The 26,172-nt window shown below is 47.6% G+C and overlaps 1 protein-coding gene and 1 long non-coding RNA gene across 2 annotated transcripts in view; one reads left to right on the top strand and one right to left on the bottom strand.

Annotated features, from left to right (window-relative positions):
- LRPPRC (leucine rich pentatricopeptide repeat containing) overlaps positions 1–26,172 on the bottom strand; it is a 184,599-nt gene that overhangs the window by 118,291 nt on the left and 40,136 nt on the right. The window contains exons 12-14 of the mRNA XM_040430335.1: positions 20,639–20,757; positions 9,104–9,197; positions 6,660–6,729 (exon numbers count right to left, since the gene is read on the bottom strand). Coding sequence (XP_040286269.1) covers positions 6,660–6,729; positions 9,104–9,197; positions 20,639–20,757 — 283 coding nt within the window. The remainder of the gene's footprint in view (positions 1–6,659; positions 6,730–9,103; positions 9,198–20,638; positions 20,758–26,172) is intronic.
- LOC120999448 lies at positions 413–10,085 on the top strand. Its single transcript, XR_005778530.1, has 3 exons — positions 413–424; positions 1,903–1,904; positions 9,951–10,085. It is a non-coding gene; the product is annotated as an uncharacterized LOC120999448 (long non-coding RNA).

Genomic DNA, 26,172 nt, shown 5'->3' with positions numbered 1-26,172 from the left:
TTCCCCAGAAACTACAGCTGATTGCTGGGTGTTGCAGCAGCACAACATCCCAATATCAACTCATTTAAAGGGGTTGTCCGAGTTATGAAAAAAGTTATATTGCACTGTAAATCTGATTGGCAGTAACATAACTAAGCTAAGCAAGTTTTAGGCAAAGAAAATAAAAAAATCCACATTTCCCTGGTTCTCTAATGGCCCTTTGTTTACCTGCAATAACACCAATCTCTGCCCCTCCCCCTGCTCTGCAAAGGGAGTGAATACAAGAGCTGCCCTGAGTGACATGTCTGCCTGCTGGGAGACTCAGCAGCAGGTTGTATTTGTAGGACTAGAAGTCCCAGCTGTACAATGACACTGCTGATACACACAGGATCTTCCCCCTACCTGTTCTTGTGCAATGCTCTGCAGATCTCCTCTGTCAGCATTTGTCTCCTCACTGCCTGCAGCTACTGAGTAAAGCCTTCAGCCCTGAGTCTGTGCAGCTGAAGGGGTTAATGTTTTCCCTCAAGAATCCAGGGAGAGAGCAATAAGCAGCAGCCGGCAGTACAGGGTGTGTGTGGCCAGCACAGTGACAGTCTAGTGTACAGGCACATATCTGCTCTCTCAAGCTTGTGCACGAATCATCAGAGCAGGGAGAGGATGAAATCACAGGTCATGTGACCCTTAGTGAAATCTGAGAAAGCAGCAACTGGAGATAAAGTAAGTGAATTGTAAAGTCCTTTCAATTGCCTAGTTAGAAACATACAAAGAACAAAAATATAAACGCAACACTTTCGGTTTTGCTCCCATTTTGCATGAGCTGAACTCAAAGATCTGAAACATTTTCTACATACACTAAAGACCCATTACTCTCAAATATTGTTCACAAATCTGTCTGAATCTGTGTTAGTGAGCACTTCTCCTTTGCCGAGATAATCCATCCCACCTCACAGGTGTGGCATATCAAGGTGCTGATTAGACAGCATGAATATTGCACAGGTGTGCCTTAGACTGCCCACAATAAAAGACCACTCTGAAATGTGCAGTTTAGTCACACAGCACAATGCCACAGATGTCACAACGTTCGAGGGAGCGTTTGCCCGTGCAATGAATGTTAATTTCTCTACCATAAGCAGTCTCCAAAGGCGTTTCAGACAATTTGACAGTAAATCCAACCGGCCTCACAACCTCAGACCACGTGTAACCACACCAGCCCAGGACCTCCAAATCCAGCATGTTCACCTCCATGATCGTCTGAGACCAGCCACCCGGACAGCTGCAGCAACAATCGGTTTGCATAACCAAAGAATTTCTGCACAAACTGTTAGAAACCATCTCAGGGAAGCTCATCTGCATGCTCGTCATCCTCATCGGGGTCTGGACCTGACTGCAGTTTGTCGTCGTAACTGACTTGAGTGAGCAAATGCTCACATTCGATGGCGTCTGGCACGTTGGAGAGGTGTTCTGTTCATGAATGAGTCCCGGTTTTCACTGTTTAGGGCAGATGGCAGACAGCATGTGTGGCGTTGTGTGGGTGAGCGGTTTGCTGACGTCAACGTTGTGGATCGAGTGGCCCATTGTGGGGTTATGGCATGGGCAGGCGTATGGTATGGACAACGAACACAGGTGCATTTTATTGATGACATTTTGAATGCTCAGAGATACCGTGACGAGATCCTGAGGCCCATTGTTGTTCCATTCATCCACGACCATCACCTCATGTTGCAGCATGATAATGCACGGACCCATATTGCAAGGATCTGTACACAATTCCTGGAAGCTGAAAACATCCCAGTTCTTGCATGGCCAGAATACTCACCGGACATGTCACCCATTGAGCATGTTTGGGACGCTCTGGATCGGTGTATACGACAGCGTGTTCCAGTTCCTGCCAATATTCTGACACTTCGCACAGATATTGGAGAGGAGTGGACCAACACTCCACAGGCCACAATCAACAACCTGATCTACTCTAAGCGACAGATGTGTGGCACTGTGTGAGGCAGATGGTGGCCACACCAGATACTGACTGGTTTTCTGACTCGAGTCACTGCTGTAGCCTTACAGAGAGAGGAGAACTGAAGCGGAAACTCAGAATGGCAAGGGAAAAAATCTGAATGTAGGATATTTTTATTATTATTTTTTATCATAAAGGAATACAATGGGGTGGGGCAGATTTTTAGTATAACTAAAAAAAAAAAATGAACAGTCTTCCCATCACCGTTTTACGGGAGCTACCCAAATGTCCATGAAGTTCGTCCTAAGCAGAACATCTGACCAGTTGTGCAGCAAAAATGGGACCAATAACTAGACGATGGCACCAACAGGCCTATTAAGATCCAAAGCTAGTGACAACTGATGTCGTGGCGGCCATATTGGTTGTCACCCAGCTTTCCGAAATACATATACCACCGGAAATTAGAACACATTTGTATTCACTGGTGAATTATTTGGGGCTTTTATACAGGGAACAGATGGAAGGTAACCCAATGAGAACCATATCAGAGCCGATACATGTGACAGGGCGGCATCACAGGTACCCGGTACAGACAGCAGTTCTTGAAGGTAAAAATCAAAAGGTATAAATGGCTGTGATTAAAAGTTGCAGTTTCAGCTCATTTCCAAGACTAGTTAAAAGAACGATAATTATCCCCCCAACCCCCGATTATGTGTGCCTCGTCATATGCTGTGAAGAAGGCAGCGTGAGAATTTACCATAGCGGTGACAAAACTGACGGCAATCTGTCAGCGAGCAGGGAAAACGTCTCGCGGGTGCCCACCCACTTCATGGAAGATATTGGCAGATTGTCAGGGCTCCTAATCACATCCATCCATTCAACGTTATCAGGAGCCTCCCCCCCGGGATTAACATACAAATGAGCGTGCGCAGCACACACAACCCAGCGCTCCTTATCTCTCCGGAAGCACTAGTGAAGTGGAGAAATAATTAGAGATCGGCTCGCTTGCTCTTGCCTATAGAGCAGAGCCGAGTTTGTCATGCCGTAGCAGGGACCAGTTTGTTCTACGGCGCAATTTTTTGATACGTTATCTTGGGAGTTAGTTTACACAGGGCTGCAGGCAAATCCCATGGCACACACTATTGATCTAGAGTCTTCAATTAAAATACTCAGCTCTGCTACATCTGAAAGTAATGGAGAAAAAAAGAATAATGGCATGATGGTAAAGGGGTTGTCCGACCTCCCTCGGTGGTGCAATAGAGCGCCGGGCGAATAGGAGAATGGCTTTCTATTGTATGTTAGGCCCTTAGTTAACGACAGCGTGGTTGTGAGACTACCCCGGCAAGTCCCACCAGACTCCTCTACAAGCCCAGGTGGAGGGCTCACTCTGGAGCGCCCGGCACAAAAACACATTACATGGACAGGCCACTGTTTTAGGCCTCTTTCACACATCCATGTCCATGTGACATCTGTAACAAGATGGTCAGTGGTTTGTGCGTGAAGGATGAAGGCTAGGTTAAAAATTTGTTTCCAGAGCATCTCCTACCAATGGCCCGGATAGAACTCGGATGCCGCCCATGTTGTGTCCGTGGTTTTTATCAGTCCATAGACCATGATGTGTGTGAGGGATCCATAATTACGGACCAAACAGGGCATGCTACTGTGATGTCACCGCGGACCCACGGTCTATGTGAATACACACATCAAAGCTACATTCACATGACCGTATTTTCTGTCCGCGTCCCACCTGCATTTTTGTGGATCGTGCTCAAACCCATTCATTTCCATTGGAGCGCAAAAAAAAAAAAAAAAAAAAAGCGGACAGCAGCTTTTAGATTTTGTGGACAAGAATAGGAAATTTCTTAAACGGGGCCCACGGAAAGTGTGGGATGCACACGGCCGGTATCCGGACTTTGTGAATCCGCAGTTTGCAGACCGCAAAACGGATACGGCCATGTGAATGCAGCATAAAGTCAATGGATACGTGAACGGTCCATGAAGACCACAGAGTGCACATGTACATGATTCAATGACATGCGAGAGAGGCATTAAAAGGGTTGTCAGAGCTCAAGCCGGACATACCCCCATTTTCACCCCGGCAGCCCCTCTGATATGAGCACTGAGTATTTTTAATGCTCCGATGCTCTCCCTTGCCTTCCTCTGGCCTGCGCAGGGCAAAGGCTTTTTTGTACTGATTTTTACACTGCTAGGTGGAGGCTTTCGCCTAGCAGTGTTGCCGGTGACGTCACAGGCACTGATAGGCGGGTTTTAGCGCTGCCCTAGCTGTTTTACGGGCTAGGGCAGTGCTAAAGCCCGCCCATTAGTGTTAGTGACGGCACTGGCAATACTGGTGGCAGAAGCCTCCGCCTAGCTTTCCCCATAGATAGTCGGTACGTTACCGGATCTCCAAAAAAAGCCTCAGCACAGGGCAAAGGAGAGCATCGGAGCATGAAATGCTCATATTGGGGGGGCTGCCTGGGTGAAAACAGGGGATATGTCTGGGTTCAGCTTTGAAATAAGAACTGTGTAATGATTTATTCCACCTATGGGGGAGCTGTAGGAGAATTGAACACTTCTTACTCCAGGGGTTCCAGCTGGGGCTGCCGCCGCAGAAAACCCTAAAATCAACCCATGTAAGGTTAACATTGCATTTAAACTTCACATCTCCAAATATGCAGAGGACATCGACACATGCACCAACCATAACCCTGACGTATACAGTGTCATGTCACATACACCGATCCTATGTAATCAGAAATGAATGCTAAAAGGTATCCTGCAGAACATCCCCAACCTATGCTGAAAAGCTACCAATTATTTTTTCTTTATCCTGTGGGACTTCTAAATCTATGCAGACCATCACCCCCTGCTGAATAAAGGACTATGTGTAATCAGCAAGAACAGTGGGGGGGGGATGGGAAGCGACCACAAATCCAGCTCAGTGAGTCATGTCACAGTCACTAGAAGTAAACAGAATGTCTTCAAATACATGAAAAGTGCCTCCGTAAGGCCTCATTCACACTAGCGAGATTTCCGTCCAAGTGCGATGTGTGGAGCAAACGCACAGCATCCAGATTGAATCCTGACCTATTCATTGATGAGTCTGTGCACGTTTTTAATGCATCCTTTCTCCGTTCAGGGAAGAAAAAAATAATAAAAATAATAATAAATAAATAAATAAATCGCAGCATGCTCTACATTGTGCGTTTTTCACGCAGCCCTGGCTCTATAGAAGTGAATGGGGCCTGGAAGGAATCCGGATGTAATGTGTTTTACCCTGATGGTTGCTAGGAGATGTAGATTGTTATTCTTCAGGTTTTTTTTCACACACGTGAAAAACACATCCAATCCGGACGGAAAAACCGCACATACCTGAATGCAATCGCAGACAGCATTGAACGAACTGGCGTGCAAAACCATCAGTTTTTTCCCTGAACAGATCCTGACACAATCCGTATTGCTCGAGTGAAAGAGGCCTAAGGCTGGCTTTTCGTGACATTCGTCATTTTTTTATATTTTTTTTTGGGCGGCCATGTTTCATCCATGTCTATAGCTGAATATAAAACGCCCTACAAACAGAGCTTCATGGCATTTTAACAGCGTCTTTTGGGTCATACTCTGGGCATGGAGTTTTTATAAAGCATTTTTCCAATAGGCTTCTCTATAGGACTCAGTTACAGAATATGGGGAAAATACAGGACAAAAAAAAAAAAACTGCATGCAGTGGTATTCTGTGCGGCCCTAACAGGCTGGACTACGTGGCAACATGCATCACGTGACAGCAGGTCTAAAATAATTCACACCACTATATTAGAGTTGGAAAAACGCAAGCCAACCACAGAAAAGTCGCAGGCAAGGTGCAGTCACACACAACTTGTATTGTGGTCCATGGCGGCAGAGTCTCGTGCAACCAAGAATCCAAGCGTTGGTTTTCTTGAGACTGCAGCGTAGCAGTCCCGGAGATGTCGCATCGCCACACCATTGACAATCATCAGATGCGATATCGCAATAATATTGCATGGTGATTGTTAGGCAACACTTTTTGCCGCGCAGCCTCAGACTTAGGACTCATGCACACAGCGGTCTGCAAACTACAGATACCTTCCGCGTTGCATTCGCATTTTTTGCGGACCCATTGACTTAAACAGTTCCGTGGCCTATATTTTGTGGCCAAGTACAGGACATGTTCCGTCTTTTTGCAGAACGGACATATGGATACAGAAAAGCACATGGGTCTGTGCGCTTTCCACATTCGTATGTTCGTTCTGCAAAAAGCGGACCACAGTCATTCAGTCCACAAAAAAAATTAAATAAAAAAAATATATATAAAAAAACACGTGGATAGCACATGGGCCTCATTAGTATTTTGAAGATCCACTGTTTGTGGACCGCAAAACGGACACGGCCGTGTGCATGGGGTCAGGTGCACACCTAGGGTATCCGACATTAGTCACTACTTCCCTTTTTTTTTTTGTGCTATTTCGTGACAGAAAAAAGCAATATTCACCACATATGTGAACCTAGGCTAACAAAACAAAAAAAATGAAAACTCCCAAAAAAGAGACACGCTATGAAAACACTTAAAAATCCAAGGTGTTTCACACAAACGCATAAAAACGCTAAAAAAAATAATTCTGTAAAAAATGTTTAACAATTATCAATAAAACACAGTGCATTTTCAGATATTGTTCTCTGGATGTGTCCGTTTATAAGTTTTCTTACTTACTTTAACAGTGCAGCACCTAAAGCAGCCACTATGTTTCTGTCCTTTGAAATTGTGGTAATTGAGGATGACACTGAAAAGAAAAATTCCAATACATGTTACATATAAATGGGAGATTCATCAAAACGGGTTTAAAAGGGGTATTCCAGTTTAAAATGTTTTAATTTATTTGTTTATATAATAGGAAATCATACAATTTTCGAATATATGTATTTAAAATTCTACATACATGCCTTTCTTATATCAGGCAGTTGACCCCATGTATCAGTCCTATGTAATGCACCCATGGCCTAACCGGAACATGGCATCAGTCATGTGACCCTCTTTACACCCAGACATTCAGTAATCAGTGTTACATACAGTGTGAGATACATGTGGTGGAATCAGGATTTTCATTGTGGTCATTACAGTAACTACATCATTGTGTCGCTGTAGTGATCTGTAAAATGGCTGCCTGTCTCTAAGGCTGGGTTCAGACCTGAGCGTTCGGGATGTCGCGCTCTGTATGCGAGATTCTACGGGCGTCTGACATACGCGGCTCCGGAACAAGCGAACGCCTATTGTCGCGCGTTCCCGCTAAGTCTATGTACGGGAACGCGCGACAAGACGCCCCAAAGAAGCTCAAGAACTTTTTGGAGCGTCGGGCGTTTTACAGCGCGATCGTACGCGCTGTAAAACGCTCAGGTGAGAACCCTTCCCATAGGGAAACATTGGTTCTTGCCTGTTGAGCGTTTTACAGCGCGTAGGAACGCGCTGTAAAACGCTCAGGTCTGAACCCAGCCTTAGTGATGTCATGAAGGTGATAAAAATAAGTGTTATAAAAATAAATAAAACCACAACACACACATGAATCTGCTTCTACATCGACACTGACAGTTGTAGGTAGTAATACTATATATACTGTACATGTTATGCTCCTCAGTGCCACCTGTTAGATACCTGGGCAGTCTGACAAACCCACGTCACATGATATATTTGAGGGTCACATGACTGCCACCATGTTTAGTCCTATCTAACTCTCCTTTAGACTATAGAAATAAATGGACTGTACCATTTTTTCTTTAGGGAGAGGCAGATGTAGATATAATAAGTAAAATTTTAAAGAGATTAAGTTAGAAAATTCCTATTCTCAACATAAATAAATGTAATCATTAAAATCGGAATACCTCTAATGGAAAAATGGCTTAGTTGCCCACAGCAACCAATCAGATTCCAGCTTTCATTTTTCAGAGCTCCTTTAGAAAATGAGAGGTGGAATCTGATTGGTTGCTAGGGGCAGCTAAGCCAGTTTTCCTTTAGACCAGTTTTAATAAATCTCCTCTCCTTGGCACAGACAATTCAGAGCAGAGGTGTACAAAGCCGATCCTTCTGTGGACCATATATTCTTCTCATTCATTGAGCACCAGCATATCTTTTGGTAGGATGCAGCTCTTGATCATCACGGCGAGCTACTAACCATCTCCATAGAAGTATCCGTCTGGTTTAGATACCTAATTAGGCTATCCTGAATGAACTGAAGCTCAATAATCTAGAGCAGAGAGTGGCTACACGGAGAGTCTCGCTCTCTGGAGGACCCAAGGTGTCTGTACCGTAGATAAACAGCAACTGGTTTTAATGGACATCGTGTAATACTTTATTACCCCTGTAGAGGTGCTGCAGGGAAACTGATGAACAGCTGCCAGATATCCACACAGACAATAGCAGATAGCTGAGGGGCCCTGATTAGTGGGACAACCTGTGATCAGCTAATTTTTGAGGGAGACCCTTAACAAAAGGAGAATGTGAAAAGACGACAGCTACTTTAAAGGGGTTGTCCCATTGCAACAACGTAGCGTCTGATCGTGGGGAGGAAGGGGGTCCAACCACGGCAGCCCACACCGAACATAAGAACTAGCAGCTCTTTGAATGAAGCAGTGGACACACAAGCACAATCTAATGGGGAAACATGGCCCCATTCTCATGAGCGGCTCAGATCAGACAATTATCCCCTATACTGTGGATAGGGATTAAGTTTTTGTCGTGGGACAAGATCGGGAAGATAAATGAAAACACAAAAACGAAAAAACCTCCGGTATCCTCAGGGTTAGGGCTCATGCACAGAACTTATTTTTTTTCCGTGTCCGGTCTGTAAAAAAATACATGTCCTATTATTGTCTGCATTACAGACAAGGATAGTACTGTTCTATGAAGGGCCAGCTGTTCTGTTCCGCAAAATACGGAATGCACACGGATGTCATCTATTTTTTGTGGATCTGTTTTTTGCGGACTGCAAAATACATACGGTCGTGTGCAATACCTTTGCCATGATTTTCAAATCCATGAACTGCAGAAGACTACAAGACAAATTTAAAGAAACATGCAATCTGCTGCAGCATTTCTGGAGCAGGTGAAAGGACCCGTCTTCAGCATCATTATCGGTTTTGCATGTGATTCACACAGATACTTACAGAAAGTGTGCACATTTGTCAGATTCCCAGTGAAGAGTCCTCGTCTGACTGCTGACAGACACACACTGTCAAGGTCTTCCAGACATTCTTTATCCTAGAAGTTAGAGGATAACTGTCATATTTTCACTCAAAATGTAATTTTCATATAGGTTGTTGCTGCCGTGGTGATAATCCATAATCACTAATTATTGTGCTCACATACCGCTTGTTAGTAAGATTCCGTCCATAGCAACCGCTCCTCACAAGACTCCTTTCTGACTATCTTCTCAAGATGGCCGCCGATGCCCTTACCCTGAGGCTAAGACCTCCCTCCCTAACTACCCAGAATTAATTTGGCTCATCTTGGGAACGTGCAGCCTCACCCCAACCAATCGGCTTTCTCCAGCCTTAAAGGGAACCTGTCACATGGATTTTGGGTATAGAGCTGAGGACATGGGTTGCTAGATGGCCACTAGAACATCCGCAATACCCAGTTCCCATAGCTCTGTGTGCTTTTATTGTGTAAAAAAAACGATTTGATACATATACAAATTGACCTGAGAGGAGTCCTGTACGTGAGATGAGTCAGGGACAGGACTCATCTCAGGTTAATTTACATATGTATCAAATCTGGTTTTTTTTACACAACAAAAGCACACAGAGCTATGGGGACTGGATATTGCGGATGTGCTAGCGGCCATCTAGCAACCCATGTCCTCAGCTCTATACACAAAATCCCGGTGACAGGTTCCCTTTAAACACACCCTCTTCCTGCTGAGTAGTTGATTAAAAATTTGCGATTAGAATATTTACAATCGCAAATATCTGCGATATCCCGGCCTGACGGGAGCGCGCACGCAGCGTTCAGGACTGCCCACTACTACGTCCTCCGTCTTCTATATATAGAAGATAGGAGACGGAGGACACCTAGCAACGCTGTTTTAGCGGCACCACTGAAATGCCTGGGGGAGGAAAGAACATGCTGCAACTACTAGGTGATTCAGTACCTATACAAAAGTATTAACTAGGGAACTAAGGTAAACTTAGGGTACTTTCACACTTGCGGCAGAGGATACCGTCAGGCAGTTCCATCGCCGAACTGCCTGCCGGATCCGTCAAAACGCATGCAAACTGATGGCATTTGTTAGACAGATCAGGATGCGTATGACAAATGCATTGAAATGCCGGATCTGTCTCTCCGGTGTCATCTGGAAAAACGGATCCGAAAACACTCGGGGCCATATCTTTAATGCGTTTCAATGGGAAAAAAAATTCCGGCATTCCTGCAAGTGTTCCGGAATTTTGGACGGAGATAAAACGGCAGCATGCTGCGGTATTATCTCTATGCTGAAAAGGCAAAAAGACTGAACTGAAGACATCCTGATGCATCCTGAACGGATTTCTCTCCATTTAGAATGCATGGGGATAAAACGGATCAATTATTTTCCGTTATCGAGCCCCTAGGAAGGAACTCAATGCCGGAAAAGAATAACGCTAGTGTGAAAGTACCCTTAGTCAGACCAATCCAATTACATAACAAAAAATAAAAAATTATGACAGTTACCCTTTAAAAATAATGGGGGAAATTTACAAAGCTCAATGCAACAGCATTCCAGATTAATTCTTGGGGTCTCTTGTAGGCGCCACTAGCCGGGTCTGTATTGTGTATATGTTGTGAATCATGTTTTTTTTTTAAAAAAAATGTATCTACGTTGTGGAGCCACATGGTTTGATTTTGTATTTATGTAGACTTGTTTCTCCATCCCACCTTTTCCACTACTTGCAATGCTATAACTTGATGTCCCGACGTGTTCTGTGCACTCTCCATGTGGTTGTGTTTGTCTTTGTCAATTTATGCATCTATTTATTTGACTTATCAATTTCAATAAAGATACATTTTTGTATTATATCTGTGTATATGCTCAGTGCCTGGGCTTGTCCCATCTAGGAGCTTTCCAGATTAATTTGCAGCAAAAAAATAAATAAAAATTGTGCACAAGTTTTGTACCACTTAAAGTTTCAGACAATTTTTCACCAACTTCTAGAGGGTAAACTCCCTTAAATGGGTATTTTCAATTATAACAGGTTATCCTCTATCCTGATAACTATCAGATTGGAGAGGGTCCTACTGCTGGGACCCCCACTGATCAAGAGAACAGGGGCCCTGAACCCAGTGGCAGCTGCAGTAAGCATGACAACGAGGAAGATTTGGATTTCTGCAAAGATTAAAGGGGTTTTCTGGAATTTTACTATTGATGGCCTATCCTCAGTATAATCTATATCTGATCGGCTGTGGTCCGAGACCCCACATTCCCGGCGATCAGCTGTTGTGCAGTGGCTCCAGTGCCAGAACTGCACAGCTCTGTCCATTGTGTAGCGGACGGAGCTGGTAACTGCAGCGCTACTTCCATTCACTTCTGTGGGAGCAGTGCGGCAATAATCGGCCATATCCCCTACAGAACGGATAGAGTTGTGCAGTACTGGTGCCAGAGCTACTGCAGGACAGCTGATCGGCGGGGGTGCAAGGAGTCAGACACCTGTCAATCAGATATTAATGGGGTTATCCAAGAGTTAGGCCTCATTCACAGGTCGGTGTTTGGTCAGTGATTTCCATCAGAAAATGTGAGCCAAAACCAGAGTTCGAGCCTTAGCAGATATAATGGAAAGATCTGCACCTGTTCTGTGTTTAGAGCCGCACCTGGTTTTGGCTCACATTCACTGATGGAAATCACTGACCAAACACTGACGTGTAAATGAGGCCTTAGAGAGACCACCCAGAGTTGCCAACCCGCAGTGTAGATCACACTTGTGTTAATTCCGGAATTGAGATCCGGCAGAGGATCTCAATCCTGGAATTAAACGGATTTTCATTTTACATCAGGATGTATCCGTTCTGTTAGTATGCGGTTGTGTGAAATCAAAAGGGGAAAAAAAATGCTCCTAAAAACAACTGATCCCCCACCATTGAGTAAGGCTGGGTTCACACTTGAGCATATTTGATATGCGCGTTTAACACGCGTTTGTGTCGCGCGTTTTTGTCCATAGTCAACGCACGTATTACGCGCGTTTGTGTGATTAACAGCAGTGTCCTATGGCTGCAAACGCGCGACAAAACGCCCCAAAGAAGCTCAAGAACTTGTTTGAGCGTAGGGCGTTTTTCAGCGCGTTCAAACGTGCTGTAAAACGCTCAAGTGAGAACCAGGGCCATAGGGAAGCATTGGTTTTCATGTGTTGAGCGTTTTACAGCGTGTTTGAACGCGCTGTAAAACGCTCAAGTGTGAACCCAGCCTTAGGCTACTTTCACACTAGCGTTTCTATTTTGCAGTATTGAGATCTGTCATAGGGTCTCAATACCGGAAAAAGGAGACTTTTGTATTACTTACCAGTAAAGTCTCTTTCTCGCTCTTCCTTGGGGGACACAGGAAACCATGGGTATAGCTCTGCTCCCTAGGAGGCGTGACACTAAGTGAAAGCTGTAAGCCCCTCCTCCATCAGCTATACCCTTCAGCCTGGAGAAGAGACTGCCAGTTGCGTGTCCAAGTAGTGAAAGATAACCACCAACCGGAAAAAGAACAGTCAAGCCCCAACGGGGGCAACCAAGCCGGAACCACAACTGTAAACCCAAATGAAGGGCGGGTGCTGTGTCCCCCAAGGAAGAGCGAGAAAGAGACTTTACTGGTAAGTAATACAAAAGTCTCCTTTTCTCGCCCATATTCCTTGGGGGACACAGGAAACCATGGGACGTTCCAGAGCAGTCCCAGAAGGGAGGGACCAGAACAAACTAGACCAACACCGGAGGCATCAATCAACTGCCGCCTGCAACACCAGACGGCCTAAAGCAGCGTCAGCCGACGCATGAGTATGCACCCTGTAGAACTTGGTGAAGGTGTGCAAGGAGGACCAAGTGGCCGCCTTGCAAATCTGCTCCGTAGAAGCCCGATTTCTCTGAGCCCAGGAAGCCCCGACCGCTCTAGTGGAATGAGCGGTAACACCGAGGGGCGGAACCTTGCCCTTGGCGAGATAAGCCTCAGTAACAGCCATCTTGACAAAACGGGCGATAGCAACTTTGGATGCCGCCAACCCTCTGCGCGACCCCTCCGGAACCACAAAGAGCGAGTCAGTACGCCTGAAAGAGCTGGTTACCTCCAGGTAAACCTTGAGCGCCCTGACAACGTCCAGGCGATGAAGTTCCCTCTCCCTAGGGTGGGAAGGGGAAGGACACAAAGAGGGGAGAACGATGTCCTCGTTCAGATGAAAGGCGAAGACCACCTTAGGAAGGAAGGAAGGGACCGGACGAAGAACTACCTTGTCCTGGTGGAACACTAGGAAAGGTTCCAGACAGGAGAGTGCAGCCAATTCGGACACCCTCCGAAGAGAGGTGACGGCTACAAGGAAAATAACCTTGCAGGACAGAAGTCGCAAGGAAACCGTCCGCAGAGGCTCGAAAGGAGAAGCCTGGAGCGCTGAGAGAACCAGGTTCAGGTCCCAGGGCGGTACCGGAGGCCGGTACGGGGGAACCGCGTGAGCCACGCCCTGAAGGAAGGTCTTGACAGGACCAAGGGGGGCCAGTGGGCGCTGAAACAAAATGGACAGCGCAGACACCTGACCCTTCAAAGAACTAAGACCCAGACCTTGGGCAAGTCCGCTCTGCAGGAAGGACAAAACGGTGGGAGAGAAAAGCGGAGCGGAGGAATCCCTAGATCGGCACAGAACCCCAAATAGGTCCTCCAGGTCCTATAATAGATCCTAGAAGAGGACGGCTTACGGGCGCGGATCATGGTGCGGACGACGTCCGCAGAAAAACCCCTACGTGTCAGGACGGTGGTCTCAACAACCACGCCGTCAAACGTAGGGACCTTAAACGCGGGTGGAAGATCGGTCCCTGAGAGAGAAGATCTTCCCTGGCGGGCAGCGGCCAGGGCGCGTCTGCCAGGAGCAGCATGAGGTCGGCATACCAAGACCGGCGGGGCCAGTCCGGAGCGACCAGAATCACCGAGACGCCTTCCGCCGCGATCTTCCGAAGGACCTTGGGCAGGAGTGGGATGGGAGGGAATATGTATGGACGCGCGAAGCCTCGCCAAGGAAGAACGAGGGCGTCGGCTCCGCAAGCTCCCGGATCCCTGGCCCTGGACAGATAGGCGGGGACCTTGTGATTGAACTTGGAGGCCATGAGGTCCACGTCCGGTATGCCCCAACGAAGGCAAATGGCCTCGAATACCTCCGGGTGAAGAGACCACTCGCCGGGGTCGACAGTGGTGCGACTGAGGAAGTCCGCCGCCCAATTGTCCACCCCTGGAATAAAAATTGCAGATAGGGCCGGGACGTGGGCTTCCGCCCAACGGAGAATGCTGGAGACCTCCCTCATTGCAGCAGCGCTGCGAGTGCCCCCCTGGTGGTTTATGTACGCCACAGCCGTGGCGTTGTCCGATTGTACACGAACTGGATGACCCTTCAACAGATGAGTCCAGTGTCGTAGAGACAAAAGGGCCGCTCTCAGCTCCAGGACATTGATCGAGAGTTTGGACTCCAATGGAGACCAAATGCCCTGGACGGATCGGGGAGGAAACACGCCTCCCCAGCCCAAGAGACTGGCATCGGTTGTAACCACCAACCAGTTGAGTGGCAGAAAAGACCTGCCCAGAAGAGGGGACTGTAACCACCAGCGGAGAGATGACCTCACCGGAGGCGATAGATGGAAGGGATGATCCAGAGACTGCGGCGATTTGTCCCAGGAGGAGAGGATCGCCCGTTGGAGAGGGCGGGAGTGAAACTGCGCAAACGGGATCGCCTCGAAGCAGGCAACCATCTGCCCCAAGACCCGCATGCAGAAGCGGAAGGACGGTCGACGGTGGAGAAGGAGACCCCGAACCGCCCCACGGAGGATCAGACGTTTTTCCGAGGGAAGACGTACTTCCGCCGCTCCCGTGTCTAAAAGCATTCCCAGGAAGACCAGTTGTCTGGAGGGGGGAAGGGAGGACTTGGGGAAGTTGATGACCCAACCGAACCTCGTCAGAGTCTCTAGAGTGAGATCCACGCTGGCAACCGCTTGAGAAAGGGACGGAGCCTTGATGAGGATATCGTCCAAGTACGGTAGCAGAAAAACACCCCTGGAACGGAGTAAGGCCAAAACCGGGGCCAGGACCTTGGTGAACACCCGGGGGGCTGTTGCCAGCCCAAAGGGAAGGGCGACAAACTGGAAGTGGAGGTCCCCCACGGCGAATCGGAGGAAGCGATGGTGACACCGGGCTACCGGAACATGGAGGTAGGCATCCTGTATATCGATGGAAGACATGAAATCTCCCTGCTCCAGGGAAGCCACCGCGGAACGGAGGGACTCCATCCGAAACCGTCGAAGGAGGAGAAAACGGTTGAGCTTTTTGAGGTCCAAAATGGGCCGCATGGAACCTCCCTTCTTGGGAACTACAAAGAGGTTCGAGTAGAACCCTTGGAACCTTTCCTCTAGAGGAACGGGGGTAATCACCCCCCTGTCCAGTAAGGCTTGAACGGCCGCGGAGAACGCAACCGCGCGTTTCGGGTCCCGTGGCGGGCGGGAGCGAAAGAACCGATCTGGAGGGAAGGATGCAAATTCGATTTTGTATCCGGAGCACACAATTTCGAGGGCCCAGGCGTCGGAGACGTGAGCCAACCAGACGTCCCTGAAAAGGAGGAGCCGGCCCCCCACCCGGGTGGGTGGGGGCGCGCCTTCAGGCAGAGGATTGCTTTGCTGCGGGTGTGCGGGCAGCCTGCGGCTTGCGCCAGGAGGGCTGCGCCCGAAAAAACGGCTTCCTATGCTTGTCCTGGGGAGGAGCCGAAGCGGCAGCTGTGGTGGGAGCCCCAGAGGCCCTGCGGGAGGACCGAAAACGAGACGCACCAGGGCGTCCGCGGGGGGCGCCCCTGGCTTGGGGTTGAGGAAGATGGGTGCTTTTACCACCCGTGGCCTCCGAAATAAGTTCGTCTAGGCGGACCCCGAAAAGGCGGGAACCCGCAAACGGTAGCCCCGCCAAGGAACGTTTGGAGGCAGCGTCCGCTTTCCAAACCTTCAGCCAGAGCTCCCTCCTGACGGAAACTGCCAGGGCGGAGGAGCGTGCAATAAGGGCTCCCGCATCAAGGGAGGCCTCACAAACAAAATTCCCGGCCCGAACAATAAGCTGGGCCAAGGAACGCAGGTCCTGGATAGGGACGTCCGAGTCCAACTCCTGTTCCAGCTGCGCACCCCAAGCAGAGATTGCTTTCCCTGCCCAAGCAGAGGCAAAAACCGGTCTGAGAGCAGAACCGGAGGCAGCAAAAATGCCCTTAGAAAGGGTCTCCATGCGACGGTCCTCCGCTGACTGAAGAGAGGACCCGTCGGGAACAGGGATGGCCGTGTTCTTTGACAGCCGGGCCACAGGGGGGTCCACCTTGGGTGGGGAAGACCATGTGGCCACGACATCTGCTGGAAAAGGATAGCAAATGTCCAGCTTCTTGGGGTTGACAAAACGGGCGTCCGGGCGAGCCCAAGCCTTAGACACCACAGAGGAGAAATCAGAGTGGATTGGAAAGACTTTTGAGACCTGCCTGGGTCTGATAAATGAGACGCTAGCTGCGTCCGAGCTAGGGGGATCATCCTGCACCTTAAAGGTGTCACGAATATCAGAGATGAGTTGACCCATCGCTGAGGCTAGCTTGGACGGCAGGGCCGAGTCCATTTCCAAATCTGAAACCGCCAATTCACCTTCAGAGAGCGAATCCTTTGGAGAGGAGAGGCTCGTCTGGGTGCGCACGCGTGGCGGGGAGAGGGAGGCATCCGAGGAGGAGGCTCGCTCTACTCTAATACGCTTCTGAGAGTGCCTAGCTCGGGAGGGGTCACTAAAGGAGAGTGAACCCGCTGCAGCGGCAGAAGCGGTGGACCCGGAGGGCGCGACAGTAAGAGTGGCGTCCTGCGGGGTAGGCGGCCTGTCTATTAGGCGGCCCACGACATGAGTGAGGCTTTCCACGGCCTGGGACAGGGATCTAGCCCAGTCAGGCGGGTCAGAGGCAGCAGGGAGCGACACAGCGGGCGACTGAGGCTGCGGTGGAGCCCGGCATGCAGTACAGTGCGGATCAGACTGCCCCCGGGGAAAGGGTTCCCTACAAGCAGTACAGGCATGGTACCAAGGCTTGGCGGCTGCAGAAGGGTCTGACATGGTGGAACAAAGATGTTGCACTTAAAGTGGGAGACCCCAAGGAAAGAAACGGGGATAACACCCAAGCGACAGTACTGTGGCACGGAGGGGGTTAAAAGTCCTACCAGACCCGGATGATGCAAGCGGCAGCGGTAAGGGGAACAGACTGAGGAGGCTGTGGAGGAGAGGCAGCAGCACCGGCTTCGGATCGCACTGCAGAGAGGATTCCACGCAGCACTGTGCGATGAACCCGGAAGTAGCGGAGCGCATGTAGGAAGCTCCGCCCCCTCCCTGCCGCTCTGAAGCAGAGCCGCGCGCGCGCGGCAAAATGATCTTAACCCCCAAGGATGATGAAGTGCCGGCCTGAAATGGCGCCGTTCACGCCAAGAAAGCGGCCCCCTCCGCGCCTGGATGTGGCAGACGGCTTGCTTTTTTCCCGCAGCCGTCCCCTGAAGGCAGCGTCCCTGCCAAGGACTTGCCCAGATAAACTCCCCTGCCCGGTAACGGTCCCGATATATGCCCGGGGGGGGGGGAGGGGTGGGCGCACGATGTAGCAGTGGCCATGTAGTAACAGTGGCCATGGGAGCCCAGGAGGCCTGTAGCAGCGGTGGGAGGGAGGAAGGGGAGGCTGGAGCAGCCTGTCTCACCATACGCTGTCTTCACCCTCAATCCATCCAGCGGGGTCGCCCCTTCAGCTCCTGGCACCGCAGTGGCAGGAAGCCGGGGGAGGGACTTGGCGTGCGGGCGACCCTGAGCTGGCGGGACGCAGGGGAGCGAGGCTGCCCTGGTCCACCTTGTCTTCTGTGGGGGAGGCGGCAGTGCGGAATTACCGGCACTGGCGCAACTCAACCCCGGGAGAAACAGAGGGGTCTAATGCGCCTCTGTTGTCCCTGTAAGTAGAAAAAAAACCGAATTAAAAACAACAAATAACGCAAAAATAAAAAATCATAGGAAAACAACCCTGCATAAGCAGGGGGTGTCTTGCCTCCTTGGACACTAAGCAAAAACTGGCAGTCTCTTCTCCAGGCTGAAGGGTATAGCTGATGGAGGAGGGGCTTACAGCTTTCACTTAGTGTCACGCCTCCTAGGGAGCAGAGCTATACCCATGGTTTCCTGTGTCCCCCAAGGAATATGGGCGAGAAAAAACGCTTCCGTTTTGCCCCAATTCATTGTCAATGGGGACAAAACGTAACTGAACAGAACGAAATGCTCCAAAATGCATTCCATTCAGTTTTCATACCGGAGAGCAAACCGCAGCATGCTACGGTTTTCTTTCCGTCATGGGAGGTGGATCAGTCATGACCCACAATGCAAGTCAATGGGGACGGACCCGTTTTCTCTGACAATAGAAAACGGATCCGTCCCACATTGACTTTCAGTGGAGTTCATGACGGATCCGTCTTGGCTGTGTTACAGATAATACAACCGGATCCGTTCATAACGGATGCAGATGGTTGTATTATCAGCAACAGAAGCGTTTGTCGATCCCTGCCGGATTCAGCAAAAACGCTAGTGTGAAAGTAGTCTTAGGGTCCATTCACACGTCCGTAGGTGTTTTGCAGTTCGCAAATTGCGGATCCGCAAAACACGGACACAGGCAATGTGCATTCCCCATTTTGCCGGCACTATAATAGAAAATGCCTTTTCTTGTCCACAATTGGAGACAAGAATAGGACATTTTCTATGTTTTTCGGGAACTGAATTGCGGATCCGGAAATGCGGATGCGGACAGCACATAGCATCCGTTCCGGCCCCATTGAAAATAAATGGTTCCGCAAAATCCGGAACGGATCCGGAAAAATTTTTTGGATGTGTGAATGTACCCTTAGATTGTTTTTAGTGCCAGATCCGTTTTTATTTCCATTTTTATGACCATACACGAAACCACAGTTTGCAGCGGTTTTGTGTCAAGTCACAAAATGGAATGCTTTCCCTTCGCTGGGTTCGGTCTCTGGCCCTCCCTCGCTGAGATCAACATTCGGAAAGACACGTGTCCGCTGCAGCCAATCACAACGGTGATCTGCTCCTCTTCGATCACAACAACTGGTCATGTAACGCAAGGGGAGCAGGTCAACGCTATGGCCGGTGATTAGCTACAGTGGTCACATGTCCCCTCCCAGTCCATCGATGTGGATCTCAGCGTGGCCTGGAAGCAACAGAGACCGAACTCAGCTGTGCGGTCCAAGTAAGTATGATCTCCACCGCGGGTCGTCCACTCTGGGACGTCTGTCTGAGGATAGGCCATCAATATTAAAATTCAACATTAAAGAAGCACAGCATCTTATTTCATTTACCATTGGTTAAAAATATAAAATTCAAGGTTAGACATTTATCCTAAAATAAATATCGCATATCTATGTTAGATGACACAAGCACAATTTTTCTAATGAATCACTTAAAAAAATAAAATGCTCCTGTGCCGGATACTGCTGTTTCAAATCTGTTATAGCGCCACCTGGTACTTCTTTCCATTCCCTTGCAGAAAGTCCACCAGATGCGTCCACTGTCGTTCAGGGAAGAAAAAAAGAATAGCAGGGGCCACCATGACAAGTATGTAACAGCAATAGCCACACACAGGGGCATTTTTTTATTATTTCAATTGAACAATTGTTTTCTCCATTATCCAACAGTGAATAATTATTCAAGGGGTTATCCAAATTCTAAAAGATCCTCCTTAATGCCCAAGCACCTCGTATACATTATACTTACCTGCTCCCCAGCACCCACGTCGCTCCGTATCCCTGTAGGGTTGCCGCTGTATCTCCCCGTCGCATGGATCAAAACATTCGGTGATGGAGGGGAGCAGCCAATAGCAGGCTGTGACGGGGACCAGCCTTAAAGGGTCTCGTCACCATCACAGCCTGCTATTGGCTGGAATTCGGATAACGCCTTTAAGGCACCTAGAAAAGCTAAACTAACAGCTGTATTATCCATCACAGAGGTCTGAAGCTGAATCAACCGCATCGTGGTTACCGCTATCATACGTCAGCAATATCAGATTGGGGAGCGGACGATATTCCTACAGATCAGCTGACTGAAGGGTCATGACGATTTAGCCCCTTTATTGTTTACCAGGAACACCACCATACATTTCAGAGTGGCTGTGTCTGGCATACCAGGCGCTGTGTAAACAACTAAGGGAGCGCAGAGCTTGTGACTATAGGTGTGCTTGGAGTCAAGCAGTTGGGAGCCCCATGAATCTTAATTTAAAGGCCGATCCTATAGAAAGCTGAAGAACAGCCATATTATAGTTCTGAAACCGTAGTTTTTAATGACTGATGCTCCAGAGCTATTGTTACTTTACAAAAATGTATACAATTTTCTCCATGAATTTTCTGCAAGTCACAAGATCTTGAACTTCAGAGGTCATCACTCTCGTGGTCATAAAATACGGTGTATGAGAAAGAGATATTACCTGCAGAATGGCTTGGCCAGAGTTAACCTCTGAGAAAATCCAGGAGATACATTTAGACAAGACGTCCAGCTCCACATCCACCCCCAGGGTCCTCATAGTTCTCAATAAATGAATTAAGCCTTTAGAAGACAAAAAAAAGGGGTCAAGTGACTATTTCCAACTGAGCCAACACCCTGGTAATAAGTTTACAATTTCCCTGCAGCGTTATCGCAGGGGAAACAGAGTATTACATAATGATCATAATCCAGCACTTGTTAAAAGGAAATGGCCATGAATAAGAACATAGGAGGCGTTTGAAATGCTAAAAGGGGTCTTTGAAGCTCCTGAACTTGATGACCTATTCTCCGGATAGGTCATTAATATATCATTGGTGAGGGTCTGACATCCCCCTCCTGGCGCTGGAACGAGCTCTTGAATGGAACAGGAAGTACAGCGCCGTTCAAAGTGTAGTGACCGTGCTGGGTTACTGCAGCTTCACTTCTATGGGAACTAAGCTGCAGTAATCCAGCATGACCACTACACTGTGAATGGAGCCGTCTGCTTCCCGATCTATTCAAAAGCTACCTCGAGCACTGGAGGCTGCAGGGGGCATCTGATGGGGAAAACAGATAAATTGGACTCGGACAAAGTTTACCAATTTTGACCTCGCTTAACTCCTAAACAGGTTAAAAAAATTAAAAAAAGTCAAAACTGACACTCCCAGTGTGTTTTTGAGTAAATACTAGCCAAGACTGATATATCACATGACCCTCTTCTCACTGGAAAAAACTAAGCTGAATTCAAAATAATCCAGCCTCCCTGCCAATTAATATTTTCACACACTGGAAGCCAATTTTCTACAAATGACTTCAGTTAAAAGGGTCTACAATTTTGCCTCATCCTGTACGGCCATTGTCTATGAACAAGGTCTGGATCAGACCCCTTTCTCCACCAATTTTGCCTGAAGTCAAAAAGTCAGGTCTGCGCACATGAAGATATGTTGAGATGCTCTGTGCAGCCACGCTCTACTGAAGGTCCCAAATTAATACTCTATGAACACAGAACATCCTCATACAGAATTTGCCTGACAACCCCTTTCAAGTGCCCTTAATGGCTGTGGACATCTTTGGGGACACCTGTTTTGCCCGAGTCCAGCTTGGGCAGTGGGAAAAGTACTTAATGTTCTGCCCAAACTAGGCAGAAAGTGGAGGGGGGAGGGCTGCTTTAGATGCTGCTTTCTCCTGAATGGTAGAAACATACAACTGGTCTTGTTTGAAAGCTGGAATTCCAGGCTTTCATACAAGACCAAAATGACAGCTAAAGTCCAAGCAACAGAGGAGAAATCGCTGTTAGAAATCGAGCCGGGAATAATTGCGGGTAAAACCTGCTTTTACTTTCACTTTCAGCTGTATTCACAGCATCCCGATTTCTATCAGTGATATCTTCCCCTGTACTGAACATATTGCTGTCATTCTGGTATTGTCTGAAAGCTTGGAATGTCAGCTTTCAAACAATACCAAACCAGAGATAAAGTTAAAGCAGCCTCCCTCCCCCTCCCTTTCAGTCCGGAGGAAAATGAGGGAGCAGCTGACAGCTGCAGGAGGAGAGAAGAAAACAGTAAAAATATATGGAAATGTGTCATTATAATCATTGTAGTGACCCACATAATAAAATTATGTTATTTTTACCACACAGTGAAAGCCGTAAAAAAAAAAATCACACTAAATAGTGTAAAAATTGCTATTTTTTTAAAAATCTTTCCCCCTAAAAATAAAATAAAGTTAATTAATACACTATATATACACACACCTCAAAATGGTTCCTAAAAACCTACAACTAATCCCCCAAAATAAAAATAAAAAATTTAGAAGAAAAAATTCAAAAGTTATGAATGTTATAACACAAAGGGGGAAAATATTACTAAAATTAATGATGTCACTAAGAGTTAAAAATGCAATTGTGTCCCAACAAGATTTATCATTGCATGTTTGTTTATGTCACAAACCACACTCCAATTAAGATTCTGTGTCCTGCTGTACTCCGAAACACCATTCTGAACATGCCTTTATTAGTTTCTGTGCCAGTGGCTTACAGCAAAAAGTGATGTTTATTTGACATGCAAAGTAGGTCCCAAGTGCCCAGGGGGCGTTCTCCAATCTGCCTGTGCCCATGTCCTAAACGTACATAGCTCCTCTCCAATGCCCTTCCCCTCTCCCTGCAATGTGTTTCATCAACTGCCGTGAAATGCTGTCCAGCACCTGAGCATTACAAACACCGCAGTGGTATCGGCTTCACCGCCTGTAACTCGTACGTACCTTCAAGCAGGTCCCATGTCCACAGTGACTTCTCTTCCAGCGGGTATGTGGCACTCTGCTTGGCAGTGCATGCACATTACAAGCTGTGAACCCAATGCCCACAGCGGTGTTTCTAATACGCAGGTGCCGGACTGCATTTCACAGAGGGGATGAATAACATTGCAGGGAGATAGAGAGGAGAGGGGAGAGGCTAATTACCTTTAGGACAGGTGGGCTTTGGAATAGGGAGGATGAAGAACGCCCCCCTTGGGGCCTAATTTACATACCAAAGATAGATTTTTGCTGCAAGCAGCGGAAACTAAAAGATAATAAAGTTATGTTCAGAATGCTGTTTTCAAGTACAGCAGGACAATGACAGAAGCATAAAAGGGGTTGTGAAGGGGTTTTATATTGATGATCTATCCTCAGGATAGGACATCAATATCAGATTCCGACACAGGGGACCCCATCGATCAGCTGTGGTGGCCGTGCTTACAAACCGGCCTCTCTGGTGGCCAGGACCATGGGAGCTCACATAGGCTGGTGCTTTTTTTCTGTAGTGTGCAAGCATGGCCACCGCTGCTGGATTGCAGGGTGGTCGTAACCATGGAAACGAGCAGTGTATAATGTAATGGAAAAATTAATCAAAACCTATCTATCAGTGAGACATAAATTAGTATGGGTGGCTGAGTACTGGTCGAGGGGGCTAAGTGATCTTGGCCCTCGATATTGCTTCCAGGGACCCCACAATTTCATATATCTCTGGAGTTCATGTCTCCCTACCCCGCTAATTCTTCAAGATGACATATCTGGTCCATCTTGTCAACCCACTGCTCTAAAGTAAGAAGTTCTTTAGTAAGCCACTTTAAGAGGATCAATAGTCTCGCCGCTTCTACTAAGTGGGTGACGAAGTCACCTTTATCCAGACGCCAAGTGTCACTAGGAAGCCACAATAGGACGGATTCCGGGGTTAACGTGACAGAAGCAGAAGTGATTGAGTTGGCTTCCCTCATCACTGTCTCCCAAAAACTTTGCATCTTCGGGAAGAACCAAAGGATGTGACTCAGTGTCCTGAGCGGTATGTCCTCTTCAGGATTATACTGTGTGTCGTCTCAGAAGCGCAGTGCAATTACAAGTGCTTGTTCCATTCACTCGTAAGCTTTACAACGCGCAGAGTAATCATGAAGAGGGAGCAGTGCTGGTACAAGCCCCTCTTCCTCCGCTTATCGGCCGGGTGACAAGGGTCAGACCACCACAGATCAGATATTGACCTATCCTGAGGTCATCAATATGTAGCAGCTGCAAAACCCCATTAAGTGAAAATTAGGTGACAGACTCCCTTTAATGAACGTTTATGAGCTGTCAGGGAACTAGAGATAAAGGGCCACAGATCGACCAGTCAAAGCAGCTCTCAGACAAACTCGCTGAGCAGGGCTGTGGAGTCGGTAGATAAATGCTCCGACTCCTCAGTTTTTGGTACTTCCGACTCCTCTGTATTTAATATGCAAATGTATTTTATACATTCCTTGAAGGAAAGAAAGGCAACATAGATGTCATTACCACAGAACTACTGGCTAGGAAGCCGCTGCCTTCTCCTTTGTGTGCTGATCTTCTACTGAAGATAGGGCAGTGGGGGGATCCAGGAAGGGGGAGGGGAAGGGGCATTTATTTTAAAACATAATTTCCCTAGTAGAATCCCATAGTCATGTTTAAAGTTTAAGCTAACAATCTGAGTTTACAAGTCTTTATAGCCTTAGCTGAATGACAGCAGTTTTTAAAGTGGTTTACAGCTTCAGTCTTGAACTAATGACCATCCATTCCCTTCACTTATACAAGTGTCTAGTCCTGCAAAAAACATATTTACTTATTCAGTTATCAGTGAGAGGCGAGGTTAACCATGGGCGTTGCGTTCGCTCTAACAGCGGAACACAACACAATGGAAAGTATAAGTATTGCCGCTCCTTAACTGTGCGTTGCGTGCCATATAGTGAAGCATATGAAAAGCATGCTTCTTTATGGTCACTTAAAGGGAACCTGTCATGTGGATATTTAATTATAATCTAACTAATTATATACAATCATTAACTACTAAAAAGTACCTTAGATGTATTCACTTACTGGTGTGACAGATGGTTACCTCATAATATACACACAAAGATGCCGCATGCTAATGAGTTGATTTGAGTCCAGTGTGATGTCATTGAGTCCAGCGTATATATTTAATTCAGAGCTATAGCCACTCCCCTGCCCACCTGCTGCTGATTCATATGGAAACAAACTGTCATTCAGCAGCAGGTAGGCGGGGAGAGTCAGGAGCTCATGAATATTCAGGACTCATCATTATCAGCTGGAGCTTTTCATACAAGATGTTGGCAGATTGACTGGGTCAATTAAAGAAAGTGACCCAGCATTTTGCTAAGAAAATCAGTCACTTATTTATGTTGCCCTTAGTTAGGACTAGAGTTGTTGCGATACCAAATTTTTGATTCGGTTTCGATACCATGAAAAAGTATTGCGATACTCGATACCATTCGATACCACGCGAAAAAAAAAAACAAAAAAAGCCACGTGCATTCCTCATTTTTAAAAATGGCGAATCGCGCAGTTTTTATTTTATTTTTTCTGTTCCGGCATTCACCACCTAGATTTTTTTTTATATTTTAATAGTTTGGACTTTTCTGACGTGGCGATGTAATATGTTTATTTATATATTTTATATGTGAAATTGGGAAAAGGGGGGTGATTTATACTTCATATTTTAGTGTTTTTTTTTTTTTTCACTTTTTATTTAATATCTATTTCCCCCCTTAGGGGCTAGAACCTGGGATCTTTCATCCCTTTTCCTATTCACCCTGATAGATCTCTATCAGGGTGAATAGGACTCCACACTGTCCCTGCTGCTCTGTGCTTTGTGCACACAGCATCAGGGATGTTACCATGGCAACCAGTCCTGGCTGCCATGGTAACCGATCGGAGCCCCAGGCTTACACAGCTGGGGCTCCGATCAGAAGCTGCCACTGCACCACCAATGAGGGGGAGTGGAGAGGTCCCTGTGGCCACTGCCACCAATGATTTTAATACTGGAGGGTTGAGAGGGGCCGGCGCACTGTGCCACCAATGATTTTAATGGGATGGGGGGATTGAGGGGGGGGGGCACACTGCACCACCAATGATTTTACCCCTTTATACAGGAGGCGGGTACTAGCAGATCAGCGGCAGTTAACTGCCGCTGATCGCAGCTCCCTGTCAGGGGCAGGGTGC

This window comes from Bufo bufo, chromosome 4 (genome assembly GCF_905171765.1).
Source record: "Bufo bufo chromosome 4, aBufBuf1.1, whole genome shotgun sequence".
Taxonomy (NCBI): Eukaryota; Metazoa; Chordata; class Amphibia; order Anura; family Bufonidae; genus Bufo; species Bufo bufo.
Note: the sequence above shows the minus strand (reverse complement) of the source record. Positions and strands in the feature narration are given on the sequence as shown.